Source organism: Diutina rugosa (assembly GCF_008704595.1).
Source record: "Diutina rugosa strain CBS 613 chromosome Unknown scaffold12_size278768, whole genome shotgun sequence".
In the NCBI taxonomy this organism is placed as follows: Eukaryota; Fungi; Ascomycota; class Pichiomycetes; order Serinales; family Debaryomycetaceae; genus Diutina; species Diutina rugosa.
The window spans coordinates 115,828-129,241 of record NW_022995132.1 but is presented as its reverse complement, the minus strand read 5'-3'; the positions used below and the strand labels follow the sequence as shown (position 1 = coordinate 129,241).

The 13,414-nt window shown below is 50.5% G+C and overlaps 5 protein-coding genes across 5 annotated transcripts; 3 read left to right on the top strand and 2 right to left on the bottom strand. All coding sequences in view use genetic code 12, as the record gives it.

Annotated features, from left to right (window-relative positions):
• Window positions 1-131: 131 nt before the first annotated feature.
• On the bottom strand, window positions 132-2,423 carry KIC1 (putative serine/threonine protein kinase; the record flags this gene model as incomplete). The annotated part of the gene is made up of 1 exon (XM_034155345.1): window positions 132-2,423. The coding sequence occupies one exon, from the start codon at window positions 2,421-2,423 to the stop codon at window positions 132-134; it is 2,292 nt and encodes a 763-aa protein (XP_034012521.1).
• Window positions 2,424-2,956: 533 nt separating this feature from the next.
• Window positions 2,957-3,964, top strand: DIURU_002668 (uncharacterized protein; the record flags this gene model as incomplete). The annotated part of the gene is made up of 1 exon (XM_034155344.1): window positions 2,957-3,964. The coding sequence occupies one exon, from the start codon at window positions 2,957-2,959 to the stop codon at window positions 3,962-3,964; it is 1,008 nt and encodes a 335-aa protein (XP_034012520.1).
• A 2,517-nt stretch (window positions 3,965-6,481) lies between these two features.
• Window positions 6,482-8,506, top strand: MDL1 (ATP-binding cassette permease; the record flags this gene model as incomplete). Its single annotated transcript, XM_034155343.1, has 1 exon — window positions 6,482-8,506. The coding sequence occupies one exon, from the start codon at window positions 6,482-6,484 to the stop codon at window positions 8,504-8,506; it is 2,025 nt and encodes a 674-aa protein (XP_034012519.1).
• Window positions 8,507-8,823: 317 nt separating this feature from the next.
• Window positions 8,824-10,377, bottom strand: DIURU_002666 (uncharacterized protein; the record flags this gene model as incomplete). Its single annotated transcript, XM_034155342.1, has 1 exon — window positions 8,824-10,377. The coding sequence occupies one exon, from the start codon at window positions 10,375-10,377 to the stop codon at window positions 8,824-8,826; it is 1,554 nt and encodes a 517-aa protein (XP_034012518.1).
• An 866-nt stretch (window positions 10,378-11,243) lies between these two features.
• On the top strand, window positions 11,244-12,509 carry DIURU_002665 (uncharacterized protein; the record flags this gene model as incomplete). The annotated part of the gene is made up of 1 exon (XM_034155341.1): window positions 11,244-12,509. One exon carries the CDS (start codon window positions 11,244-11,246, stop codon window positions 12,507-12,509), a length of 1,266 nt encoding a protein of 421 aa, XP_034012517.1.
• Window positions 12,510-13,414: the final 905 nt, after the last annotated feature.

Genomic DNA, 13,414 nt, shown 5'->3' with positions numbered 1-13,414 from the left:
CAATTCACCATCGCCTAACTCATCTAGATTAGCCCAGTTTTTTTTGTTAAAGACCAACCCCGTGGTACTCTCTCGTTATGTATTTCGTCACTATATCCGGGATCGGGGAGCAATTGCCCTTCCGTATTCCCCTATGCTAGTTGATCCTCCAACGCCTCCAACCCCTGGGTGAGGAGCCGGATCATGCTCTCCACCTCGCCCGCAAGCTTCAGCCGCGGCGTCAGATCGACAAATATCTCCGCTGGCATCGGCGGGATGGGGGGGAACTTGCTTGATGGGTGCAGCAGCAGCAGCACCCCCATCGGCAGCGTCATCCCCACCGGGTTCTGGCGTGGCACCAGCGGCGGGATCATTGGGGGTGCCTGCGAGGTGTCGATCGCCGTCATCAGTCGCTTACGTGTAGTGGGAGGTGGCACTGCTGCCGGTAGAGTAGGTGGCGCCTGGAAGCTTGCGCTGCCACTGCTACTCTCATCTTTGGTCTCCGCCACTGGCGTCATCACCATGGGGATCGCGGCTGCCTGCGCCGGGTTGATACCAAACTGGTTGACGTTGTCGTCGTCCTGAGGGCCCGTGAGCAGCGAGAGCGGGTTCGGTGCCGTTGGTGTCGGCATCTGTAAGTGGAATCCCGGTTTCCGCTTTGCTGGACCCTTAGACAGCGCCACCAGTGTTGCCGGTGTCAGCAGCGTCAGCAGCGTAATCAGCGGCTGTGGCAGTGTAGATTGGCTCTCACTTTTAAAGTTGATCGGTTGTAATAATGGGTTAGCTCCCCCGACCACTAATGGCTTCATCTTCAGCGGCAGCGCATTCGCCAGTGCCAGTGCCATTGCTGCTGCCATTGTCCCTGGAGGTTTAGGCAGCGGTGTCTTTAGTTGTGGTCCCGCATAAGGAGGCGTGTGCAGTTGTATTTGGATGGCCAGGTTCAGTCCCAACGAGTTGGAGATGGTCTTCTTGCGGGCTCGTGGCGCCTGCTGTTGAAACCTCAGCTCAAGCTGAGCCAGAGCCAGCTGACTGTGGAGCAATTGCGGCGGTTTCGCCGTGGTGGGGAACTTATCCGGTGCTGCCAGTGCCGTCAGCAGTGGTGTGGGTGTCTCGAGACTAAGCGCCTCCATATCGGGGATCTCAATGATGGGCAGCTCCGTGCGTTCATGATTGAAGCTATGCGGTGCTGCTGGTGGTTCGTAGCCAGATTTGCTGGCGTGGCTTTCCTCGAGCTCTTCGGCAAATAACTTAGCCAACAGTTTAGGTACTTCCAGGTCGTCCCCAGGTTGACTTGGTGCTTTTAGTGTGGAATTGGCGTAGCGAGTGCTCAGATGGAGTCCTCCCAGAGTCATCAGTGCCCCGATTGTCGGCATCAGCTGGTAAGTATCGTCAGCTGCCGGGTGCGCCTGATGGTAGGCAGTATAAACACCAAATGCATCCGAGTGGGGGTCTTCAGCAGCGGGCTCAATGTCGTTTTCTATAATGTATTCGCGACTCAGCAACGAGTCGAAGTCCCACTTCACTTGAAAGTCACTATCGTTGCGGGGGAGCTCCAGCACGATCAGCTGAGCGTCGTCGTAAACCAGCTCTCTTTGCGTCCGATCACGCCAAAGCAAATACCGACTGATCACTTCCCTTAATATGGTGCGGGGAGTGTTCTTATATTGGCGCACAAGCCGGCATTTAAGCAAATCGTCCGCCAGAGGACGTTCGTCAGGCAGCTCGTCTAGACAAAGGGCAATGCACTCTTTGAGCACGGCGCTGTACTCACGGCCTTCAAGTCTCGGTGGCTGCAGTTTCAGAATCATCTGCATTGCCCACATGGCGTCTTTATCGCAATAAGGTGGATTACCCAGAGCAATTTCGTAGATGGTAATCCCCAACGACCAGATATCAGCTTTAGAGTCATATGAGTCGCCTTCACGGATTACTTCCGGTGCCATCCAAAACGGAGTGCCCGCCATTGTCGTTCTCTTGGCCAGATTCAGTGTTTTCGCCGCCACGCCAAAATCACATAACTGGACGTGCCCTTCTTTGGAAATCAAGATATTGGCGGCCTTAATGTCACGATGGATCACGCCAAGCTTGTGTACTGCCAGTAAACCGTAGAGAACCTCTCGCAAAAGGACACCAACGTATTTCTCTTCAAATACCCCTGGCTTCAAAAGGGTGCGTACCGAGCCTCCGGCGCAGTAGTCCATGATGATCCACAACTTAGTATCGTTTAAGAACAGTCCATAGTAGCGGGTGACGTTGGGGACGTTCTTCAACTCCAGCAAGAATTGGATTTCCTGTTGGACGTCCATGATCTCATCCTCCTCCGTGTCCAAATTGAGCACCTTGATCGCGACATTCTGCTTGGTCTGTTTGTGGTAGCCCTTGTAGACTATCCCAAACTTGCCCCGACCGATGATCAGTGTCCGCTTGTAGGCACAGTTGGACATGGCGAAGTAGGGCGCTGCTCTCAATACACTTGAGAGAACTGCTCAGAAATCGCGCGCGGCAGTGCCGAAGGTGGCGACACTCCCGGCGTCGGAAGTGGTTCCGGTAATACATCCAACCAGAATTTTCCAGATAATGACACCATACTGTTCTAGTGCCTAAAAACTACCACTTACTATGTTTTGTACAAAAAGCTCCCTTCATAGGTGTTTGATTATCTTCGGCGTTAGCACCACCAAGGTCACGGACTGCACACAGCCAGGCTTCCATACCTGCCATCATGCTCGATTATGCCCCTCGAACAGCCGCCGCAACGTTACTGGTTACTGCACCTGATCTCAGTTATTACAAGGTTTACAAGGTATTCTTGTCGGTGTTTCTCAAGACCACAGTATAGCGGTGACCCCTTTTACCTTCCAGCGGTTATCTCTAAGCCACCAGTTTCCCCAGAACCCTTCATCGACGAGCGCGGTGACGTCACCAGGCCACCTTATCTATATTTGACCACAGAATCCCTCCTCCATCGTCCTCATCGATGAGCGTTGCCCTCCATGATCTCCCCAACGAGGTCATATTCAAAGTGTTTGAGAACATGTCTGTTGACGAGTGCATCGATATAGCCCAGACTCCTGGCCTCAATCCTCAGGCAAAAGCAGTGGCCGAGGCTCGAGTCTACCGTGGCCCCCAGCTCATCACCAACCAACGAAGTCAGCATCGAGGCCATCACAAACTCGTGCTTAGCTTAACTGAGTTCTTCGACTTGATCAAAAGCAGCCCTCATTACCGCCACCTGGTGCCGCAACTGCTTGAAGTGAGAATAGTCCGAACCGGCCCCGGGTACGTTGAGTTCGTCCGAGAAATGAGATTGTTGATGGAAGCGATCGCCTGTCCGCCTCTGCTAGAGGCACAGCTGTATTTCGAAAACACCATATCTCAGTGGCTGGCGGTGATCGATGCTCGACTCATGCTCATGGAGAACCCCACCGTGGTGTCGACAGTGATCCTCCTGTTTGTCATATGTGCTATGCAAAACCCTAGTTTCCGAGATAAGCTTGTGCTGCTAGCGCTCCGTGACTGTGAGATCGGTACCATGTACGTAGAGCAGTGGCTCCGCATCTTCCTTCAGTTCTCTCGCCTCCATACGCTAGACTTGACTGGTGTTTTACTTCGAGGCAGTGATGCCTGCCATCTCCGGGTACCGCCTACATTACGTCGTCTTGTGCTTAATGGCAACCCGTTGTGTGAGATAGAGGACGAGTGGGTGGAACACTTACCTCCACTGCTAACGACGCTAGAATTGAGAAGTTGCTGGCTCGGTAACTTCCAATTGCAATACCCCCTTACAAAGTACTTGCCTAAACTCCGGGTGCTTAACTTACAAGATAACCCGCTCTTGACATTTTTGGACGTCCACACATTCAGACGTGCCCACCACCTTACTGTATACCTTTCGGGCACTCAACTAGTGGAATACAACCGACACCAGGTCACCGAGGCCGTACCTGGCATCACCCTCGTAATGAAACGTTACTCCATATCGTAAATAGTCAACACACAGCATAACTTAGTATGAATGTTAGTAACTGCATTCGATTCTGACATGATCTTTGCAACCGCGGCTACAGCATTGACGAAATGAATGATACTACGCTATGATAGCTCTGCGACGTACTTGTAACTCATTAAACTGTTGGATAGGCTATAACCCAATCAAATTACTTCGAGCGCTCATTCAGTTGGTAGCCTCACACTAGTGTCGCTACCTCATTTGTGAGCTTCATAGCTTTAGTGCGGATTACCAACTTTATGTGACAGCGCACGAATTTAGGAAGAGACGCCTTAATGAATCAATAACAGTGGGCCGTCCTATAACAATTAGGATATTTTGAAGGTGATTGGAAGTGGAATGAAGGTAATCCAAGTGGATGTGATGTGAGCTACAAGCTGTGCACCCTGTACTATGCATTGACTATAAACATCAGCCCAACCTCAAGGTTCCTTCGAAGTTTACCCGTCATTGGTCAGGAAGTCAGCAAAACACAGAAGTGAAAGAAGAACTGCCACCACCCCCACTTGGTGGGCCCGCAGCGGCAGAGAGCGAGGCACCGAGGCTGAGTATATTGGCCGCCGACACACCCGCTCTGTATCCTTCCAAAACCACCGATTTCTTCGAAGCTTTTCAGTGGCAGGATGGTGCAAAGACACGCCTACACCAACCACCGATGTCTTCGAAGCTTATCGGTGGCCGGCACAAGGCTCACTCAGCCCCCGAAGTCTTCGAAGCTTATCAGGGGGATCGAGTGGTTCGCTGAGAGATAGAAACTGACTGGTGAACATTTACAGGGGATGCTGGCCCTTTCATGCCCCTGTACTGCACACTGGGGACCAGACGTATTAGTTGCCCGCCCTTGCCACTACCTTTGTCGTCAACGTGACTTGTGCCTGACTACTGCTGAGATAATCGGAGATGGTGTGCGCATATTGCGCTTAGACTCAGGCCATGGATGTACCTAAACCGGCTAAAACTAGGCTTGGGCTGTGTCCTGACCCACTACAATAGCGTGTTTCCCGTGCCCAATGTGCATTGCATCGTCAACTGGTGGAGTCCGCGGGCAAAATATTCTAAGGACAAATGAGTGCGATTAGTCTCAAATGTGGTTCGTCTTGATGAGTTATCCTAGATGAAGTTTGGGTCGTCTACCTGATTTGTTCATTGCAAGATTTTCTGGCTGGTTCGACAATGGAATGCGGGGAACGCTATGCGTCGTCAACTTCAGACGGAACAAGTCAGAAACAAAGAACGCACCCGACTTAAGGGGGGCACTATATCCAGGAATGGCCTTCCGGAACAATATAAAAGGCGGGCTAGTCGCTCTTTTTTTTTTCATCAACATCTTCACCTTCTCGGCATTCACTATGAGTTGAAACCCACTCTGGTCTGCCGCTACATGGGACCGTGACCTACAAACATGGTACTCATTACCGACTGACACTACTGATTGACGCTACTATTCGCTGTCGACACTACAACTTGCTGTTGACGCTACTATTTGCTGACGCTAATGCTTGCTGATGCTAAAGCTTGCTGCTAATGCCACTACTTGTTGCTCGCTGTGTGCTGATTTGCTGATATTATTGTGTCGCCTCCAGCTGCCAAAAACTTCGAAGGATTGGCGGCTGAGCCGACTGCTCGCTGGACTTGACTCGTGTTCTGTCACGCAGCAACCAGTAACACTCCATGACCATCCCGTAGGCGGGGGAGATAGTGCACCTTCATACACATCCCCCATGGGCGGTAGGCAAGACATCCCGTCTAATTGTATCCGCAACGACAGCTTAGCCCTGGTCGGCCAACAAGTGTATGCTTGAACCTCGCGCGAAAACTGATGGCACGCCATCGACTGTCACTGGCCGTGTTTGGACTGGTAAGGGGGGTTGATGGGTCTCTCTTCCCAGGAATTTTGTAGGTTCGGAGTCTGGGTTGCAGCATGTATAGATACTTGTATAGGTCTATAGCAATGATAGTCATATAATTTACAATATAATTGATTAGCTTGAAAGCTAATAGTTGTAGACTACTTTGGTAATAACTGCCCAAATGGTCGTTGAAACGGTGACCTACGTGCATCTCGAAAGCCGTGTGATACAGCCTCTTCTCCCCGGCTCTTCATCGGTAAATACGAGGTGGTTGCATGATTAAATGTGGCACAAACTGAATCTTCGGACTCAGATCAATAGAACTACAGTTCAAGATTTGGGACTCAGTCTCTTACTACAATTGCAACACGCGGTAGTTATCGATATTGTGTTCATCGGAGACGCGCAAGCGATTAACCATTGTCAATAAATTGGTTTCATCCAAAGCTACATCGTGAGTCAATTGAAACTTATCTCCCTATATAATATTACAATTTGCTAAATTAATATGAGGGGCAGTCTCAAAAGATATTGAAGACGTTTCGGCAATTACCCCAGCTTAGCCTTCGCTCCTGCATATAATCGAAATATCGCCGCTGATTTCGACATTTACCATAACCACACGCACAAACCCGCTCCCCCCATGATTGGCATAGGCCGGCTGGTTCTCCCGTCGACGTTGTTTCGAGCGTACCGGGGAACTGTGGTCCGCTCGTCACCTCACCCAACTCAGCTTTGCCATCACCGCCTTGGCTCCCGGTGGTTTTCGCTGCTGCCACCTCGTTTGGCAGCGAAGCCATCTACTGCCCAAGCCAGCCCCTCCAGAGGCCAAGTGAAGCATGAGATCCGCCGCTTGCTCAAATTGGCGCGTCCCGAGTACAAGCTCTTGGCATTGGCGTTTGGGTGTATCATTGTCACGTCGCTGGTGCTGATGTCGCTCCCGCTCTTCATCGGTAAAATCATTGATACCGCTAAACCTCTTGATGACAATGACGATGACGATAAAGACGGCAATAAAGTGGTGACTGAATTTGCTCCTGAAGAGAAAGATACCGTGATTTTGGGACTCCCCGCGCACCAGTTCTACATGGCGTTGGGGGCGTTGTTCACCGTGGGGGCATTAGCCAACTTTGGTCGTACCTACTTGCTTCGGTCGGTTGGGGAACGGCTTGTGGCTCGGCTCCGGCTGCGGCTTTTCTCGAAGATATTGTGCCAGGACCTGTACTTCTTCGATGTTGGTCCCACCAAGCTGGGGATGAAAACAGGTGATTTGATTCTGCGGTTGCTGGCAGATGCTCAAATCATCTCTAAGACGTTGAGTGGTAATATCAGTGACGGGGTCAGACTGCTCATATCGGGTATGGTGGGGCTTCTGATGATGTGCTACGTGCTGTGGAAGCTTTGTCTCTGCATGCTGGCGATCTTCCCTCCGTTGATCATCATGCTGACGGTTTACGGGCGGAGAATCAAGAAATTGCTGCGTACGATCCAGGAAAACCTCGGGGCGATGACTAAAGTGACAGAAGAGAAGCTTAACGGGCTTAAGACGATTCAACTGTTCTCTCAACAACGAGCAATGGTCCATGACTACAACCATGAGATCAAAAACATCTTCAACCTGTCGATTTATGAGGGGAAACTTTCGGGGATGTATAATGGTTTCAACGGGTTTCTCGGTAATGTCACCTTGATCAGTCTTTTGGTGATTGGTACGAAGTTAATCGGCCAAGGCGAGATGACAATTGGTGACTTGTCGTCGTTCATGATGTACGCTGTATACACGGGGTCGCTGGTGTTTGGCCTTGGCAACTTCTACACTGAACTTATGAAGGGGGTAGGTGCAGCGGAACGTATCTTTGAGCTCAAGGACTCCAAGCCGCTGATCACTACTTCGTTGGGCAAAAAAGTTGACGATTTGTATGGGGACATTGCCCTCAATAATGTCAAGTTCGCCTACCCGCTGCGACCCAACTCTGAAGTATTTGCCAACTTGGACTTACGCATTCGCGCCGGTGAAAATGTTTGTCTTGTCGGGCCTTCCGGTAGTGGTAAGTCGCTGGTGCTGCAATTACTTATGCGCTTTTACGACCCTCTCTCAGGGTCAGTGACGGTGAACGGCCACGACATCCTGGATTTGAATCTCAACTTCTACCGGAGTCAGATGGGCTACGTCCAGCAAGAACCTTTGCTTTTCCTGGGTACCATCAGAGACAATCTTACGTTTGGTAAGCGCGACGCTACCGAAGGTGAGCTTGACGAAGCCATGCGTCTTTCCAACTCGCTCAACTTCATTCGCGACTTGCCTCAAGGTCTCGACACCGTGATTGGTCCTCTGAACCTGACACAGCTTAGTGGTGGTCAACGGCAACGGATCTCGTTGGCGCGAACCCTCATTCGGCACCCAAAAATGCTTATTTTAGACGAAGCAACGCTGGCGCTTGATCTGATATCTGAGGAGTTGGTGATGCGGAACTTGTTGATGCTTAACCGCGACTTGGGCGTCACCATCATCAACATTGCCCATCGGTTGTCGACTATTCGCAACAGCGACCGTGTGATTGTGTTCAATCAGCAAGGGGAAGTCGTCGAAGACGGGCCTTTCTCCGAATTGTATGGAAATCCCAACTCTGAACTCAACAAGTTGTTGAAAAATCACGACTTGGAATAGTCAACTCTAGTAAGGAGTTACCGTCTTGTACAAAGAATCTGGCCGTCAAGGCTCACAAACGATTGCAAATTGTATGTACTCACCAACTTTAATAAATACACATACTATACGTCAAACACTGGACACATCTAGCCTTTTTGAGGGCATTTAGTTGCAGGATTAATTTAAACGTTTTCGAACTGGATGAAGCAAATCACTAGATGTACTATTAGCTTAATGATACGAACCAGGAGTGAGGCCTCAATAATGACCTATGATCATCAGTGTTGTGTGAAAGTTTTCATCAGAATGTATGTGATTCAGTTGACAATATTAGACTAGAACAAGCTATCCATTCCTCTTTCAGAAAACTGCCGCTGAGCAAGTGTCAACCCAAGGTCAGGTCCGTTGGATAATATTTCATCAGCGACCTTCTTTCGGCGCATGCGGTCGTATTCTTCACCGGTGCGAATAAAATGTTCCACCTCGTTCAAACGTAGTAATTCGTCGACGATCATTGCTTGAGCCTGGATTTCCGCTTCAATAGGGTCAAGCTCAGGTCCCTCTATCGGTTTCGACCGCCAACTAATTGGGCCATGTTTTAATACAATGTACCCAATAGTCGCCTTATGCTTGTCAAGTTCATCAAAGGTAGTACTGATGTAAGCTTTGAATTTGTCTCGAGTCTCATCATTAGGTGTAAGCAAGATTTCCTCATCGGCTGTGTTCGCAAGATACACTCGTAATCTTTTCACGGCATCAATCAAAAATTGATTAGCGTGTTCCTCGAGACTAGCAAGTTTGGTCACGGCGTAAGTTATATCTGATCTTCCACATTCATGAATAGGTATCAATTCTGCAATCATTTTTTTGAACTCAGCGGTAATCAGAGCTTTCTCATCGGCTTTCAAAAGCGGCGCTGACAATTGTTGTTGCCATTTAGCATCGAAATCTTCAGCTAAAGGCGCTTGCACTTTCGGATCGGTTTTAATTTTGTACTTGCTGACAAGGGAGAAAATTTGACGCCACGCGCCTATTTCGATTCTCCCAAAGGCTTTGTTGTAACTGATATCGGCTCCAAAAAATCTACGAAGCTCTCCCAATTTCGTGACAGAGAAATGATCTTCAAGTTGGGTCTCCACCTTATCAATGTCATCATCCTTACCACACAAGATAATATTGTCATCACTGACCAAGGCAATCACCTTACTCTCGCCTGCAGGAGCGTAAACGTAAATACCTCTAACGGTTTTGGAATCCTTGAACTTCAACTTCTCAACAAACACTTGGCGGAAATGATTATACCAAAGCCGTTCGGCGTTTTTCAATCCATGGATGGGCTGAATAAGCCGGTGTACTTGCACTTTATCGTCACCAACAGAGTGTACGGCCTCCTTCAAAGATGGGTGATGGATGTACACCGGTTCAATCTCAGGCATCGATACGTCCATCTTCAGAAGATCAATGCTGTAGTGTTTTGCCGAGAATCCTCGCACCATAGTGAGGGCTAACACTAACCGGAAAGCCTCTTGTGAAGGCGAGTAGTCGGGTGACTTGGCGACTGGTTTCAGCGCCCGGAGAAACACTTTAGTTTTGGACTCCCACTCGTCCTCGTCGCTCTTAAAGCTCTTGGTGACAAAATCGTAGACGGGGGTGATGATATTGGCGTCATTTTTGTTTTTGATAGTGGGCTTACTCTCCCATACCACCCCATGCTGAGCCTCTATGGCCTCGTCAACCGCTTCTTCATACAGGAATTCCCACTCGATTTCTCCATTCATATCGGCATCGTGGAACCGATTGGACGGGTGATCAGGGTCGGGATGGCGTTCAAAGTTGTCTTCGTAGTCTTCGAGATTGAGCCCACTAACTATCGCCTCGAAAAAGTTCATGGTGTCCTGATCTGGTTAGACTCGATCGTCCGTTAATTGAGCCACGCGCGCTCCACCCTGACTCTGTGGCTAGTGTATAATAGATAAGACAATTTGAACAATTGCAAAAAGAAAATTAGGTATCGGGTCATTCATTTGTGATAGGAAGCTTGAGTGTGTTGCTCTTGCAAAACTTACATTGTAATTCTGTTGATGTTAGGATTAATATCTCGGGGGGCTTCTGCCGACATGCTGTAAACAGCACAGCCGTTCCTCTGCAATAAGCGATGGCACTTACATCTAGTCTTTAAATGTGAAATGAATAGCAATTTCATTCGAGGGAGATCTAAATTAAATCACTTGGGATACCTTTCAGTCCTCGGTTGGCACACGGGGGGGTTTCAATTTACGATTAAATCTTGTGATCCTTCATAATTCGGACCTACGGCATGGCAGCCGCTACGTAGGGGTAGTTTTGACGAAAAATATTGCGTTTTCCCGTTTCGCCGCTCGGCCGATAAATACTCCACTTTTCGAGAGTTCTGTCACCGTTATCGCATCGCATCGCTTAGTGTGGTGAAAGGAGGGGAAGCGGTCGCGTGCCGATTATTCAGTGATTGAAAGAAGGCCGACTAGACCCTACGAATTCTACAGAAAAACTACCGTAACCGCTAAACAAATACCACCTGATTCCACTGGTATTGTGGAAAAACGGTTTTAGGCCCCGACAACCTTTCTTATTTGTAATGATGACTACCCTCGGCATTATCATGTTCACCTCCTGCACACGGCCACGAATGTGTGGGGCAAAATGCGGGTGTGACCCGAGGCCCATCCAACCACCAGCTATAAACCACTTCCACCCCGCCATATCCCCATAAATCACCATGGAGTGCGGACCTTCAAATGCGATACAGAACCTTGCCAAGCACTCCCAACGGGATACGCTGCTCCAGAACCAGTTCCGCGGCCAGCAGCCGGGACAGGGACGCCAGTTCCGCCAGGGCCCCGTCGCCGATCCCCGCTTAAACCGCGAGTTTGCTGAGTTTGCCGGGCCCACCAATGCTCCTGGGTTCACCGCTACCCCTATAGCTCACCAGAGCGTGCCTCGAAGCCAGGTTCAGCCGCACCAGCCTGGTCCGGCTTGGGTGGAAGATTTCGGTAAAATGAAGCTTGAATCAGGCCCCCAACAGGGGCAAACGGCTGATTGGAGCCGACAGTTTCAGCAGAGCCATCCGCAGATGGGTCAGATGGGTCAGATGAACCAACCAGCAATGACTAATGGCCAGCAGATGCGATCAGCGCCGATGATGGGGCTGATGGGGCTGATGTACCACGGCATGCCCATGGCCTCCCATGCTCCCATCGCTGCTCCCCAGTTTCAAAACCAGCTGGAACACCAGCAGAACCACAAATTGGAACAACAGGAGAAGCAGTTTGCCGACAAATTCGCCGAGATCGAACAGGAACTCGCCGAAGAATCACAACAACAACACCACGAACAACAAGGAGCTGACGACCGCGACCTTGAGCGCGACCAGTTCGCTCGAATCGCTCAGGAAATCAATACTACAGTCGGCGAAAAGACGCTGGGCGACGCTGAGCTCCAGGCTAAATTTGCCCAGCTGGGGTTCATGAATTTGATGCACCGAGTGGCTAACAAGCAAGTGGAGCTTGACGGTGACCAATTACGAGACACGGCTACGGGCGAGCAGGCCAAAGTCGAGCAGGACGACACCACGGTGCCGCTATCGCAGCCGGTGTCGGCGCCGCTGAGGCTGCCTGACTACCATGCTCCGATGCACGAGCCCGTGGTGACGAGAGTGGCTCCCCCCTCAGCATTGGAGTCGATGGAGCGCCCTGAAGAACGCCCCGAGCACCAGAACAAGCTTCCCGACCCTTTAGCCCACATTGCCGACGGGGCGTTGGCGGATATCACCGACCCGTTGATGATGGCGCAGGTGGTGCTGGGGGGCCAGGTACAGCGCCAGGCGTGGCTCGACGCCGACGTCGACTGGATGGACGCCACGGGGCCCTACCAGCCGAAACCCTACGTGCCTCCTGGGCGGGGCTCCGATGGGCCCCGGAGCATTTTGAACCCGCACGAGCAGGAGGTGTTTGACGACTATCGGCACGACGACGACTACCATTGATCCCCAGCGGTCAGGCTGTGTTTACCGTGAATACTAAAAATGGGGGTTTGTCTAAGCGGGTACGATTGTCTGCGAGACAGGTGTGATGACGTCATCGCATCTCGCCATCGCTGTCCTCTTTTTTTTTTCTTGGGTTTTAGACGCAGGGCTCATACCACAACGGTTTTCTATCGTCCGCTTTTCTTTTTTTTTCAGGTAGGCGACAGCGCCATCGAAGTAAAGAAACAGTTAAGCAGGTTAGTACGTCGAAAAAACGACATTTGGCTTGGTTACAGGTCATCGCTATCTACTACCGTGACACCCGTAGCTTATCACCACCCCTCGAGTACTTGATCTCTGGTATGCTTGAGGCATTAATACATGTCGGCGGCGTCATGGTGCGCTTGACTCCTCTCCGAAAGGACATTCTCGCTGGTGTTTGTGGCTAGCTAAGGGGCGTGGGTAGGGGGTCAATTGATTACTGGGAGCTGGGCTTATCAACTGGTGACCACCGTTGCCCCTGTGGTCACGGGCCTGTCTGAGACAGCTTCGGGAAATGAGCGATTTACTCCCTTTCGGCCGCCCCTGGCGTTGCTTTTGTTTTCTCGGATCTGACGCTAAATTTGTGGACGTGTGGTGGGCTTTTCTTTTCCCTGCACGTCCGTTTCTTGTTCGTGTTTAGTGAGCGCTTCCGTCTGATTAAGCGATCGATTGTTCGCGAACTGATATCGGGTGAGAGGAAGTGGCACTTACTGGCGTTCAAGCAAATCTAATACAACCAATAAACCAATGGCACTATCACTACCAATATCAGCTCGATAATGGTGGGTTAGCGTCACCGGTGGCGGCGAATCTAGAATTTTGGGTGGCTGCTGCCCGATGACGTCACACACTGATAATAATGGCTGCGAAAGTACTACTCATCG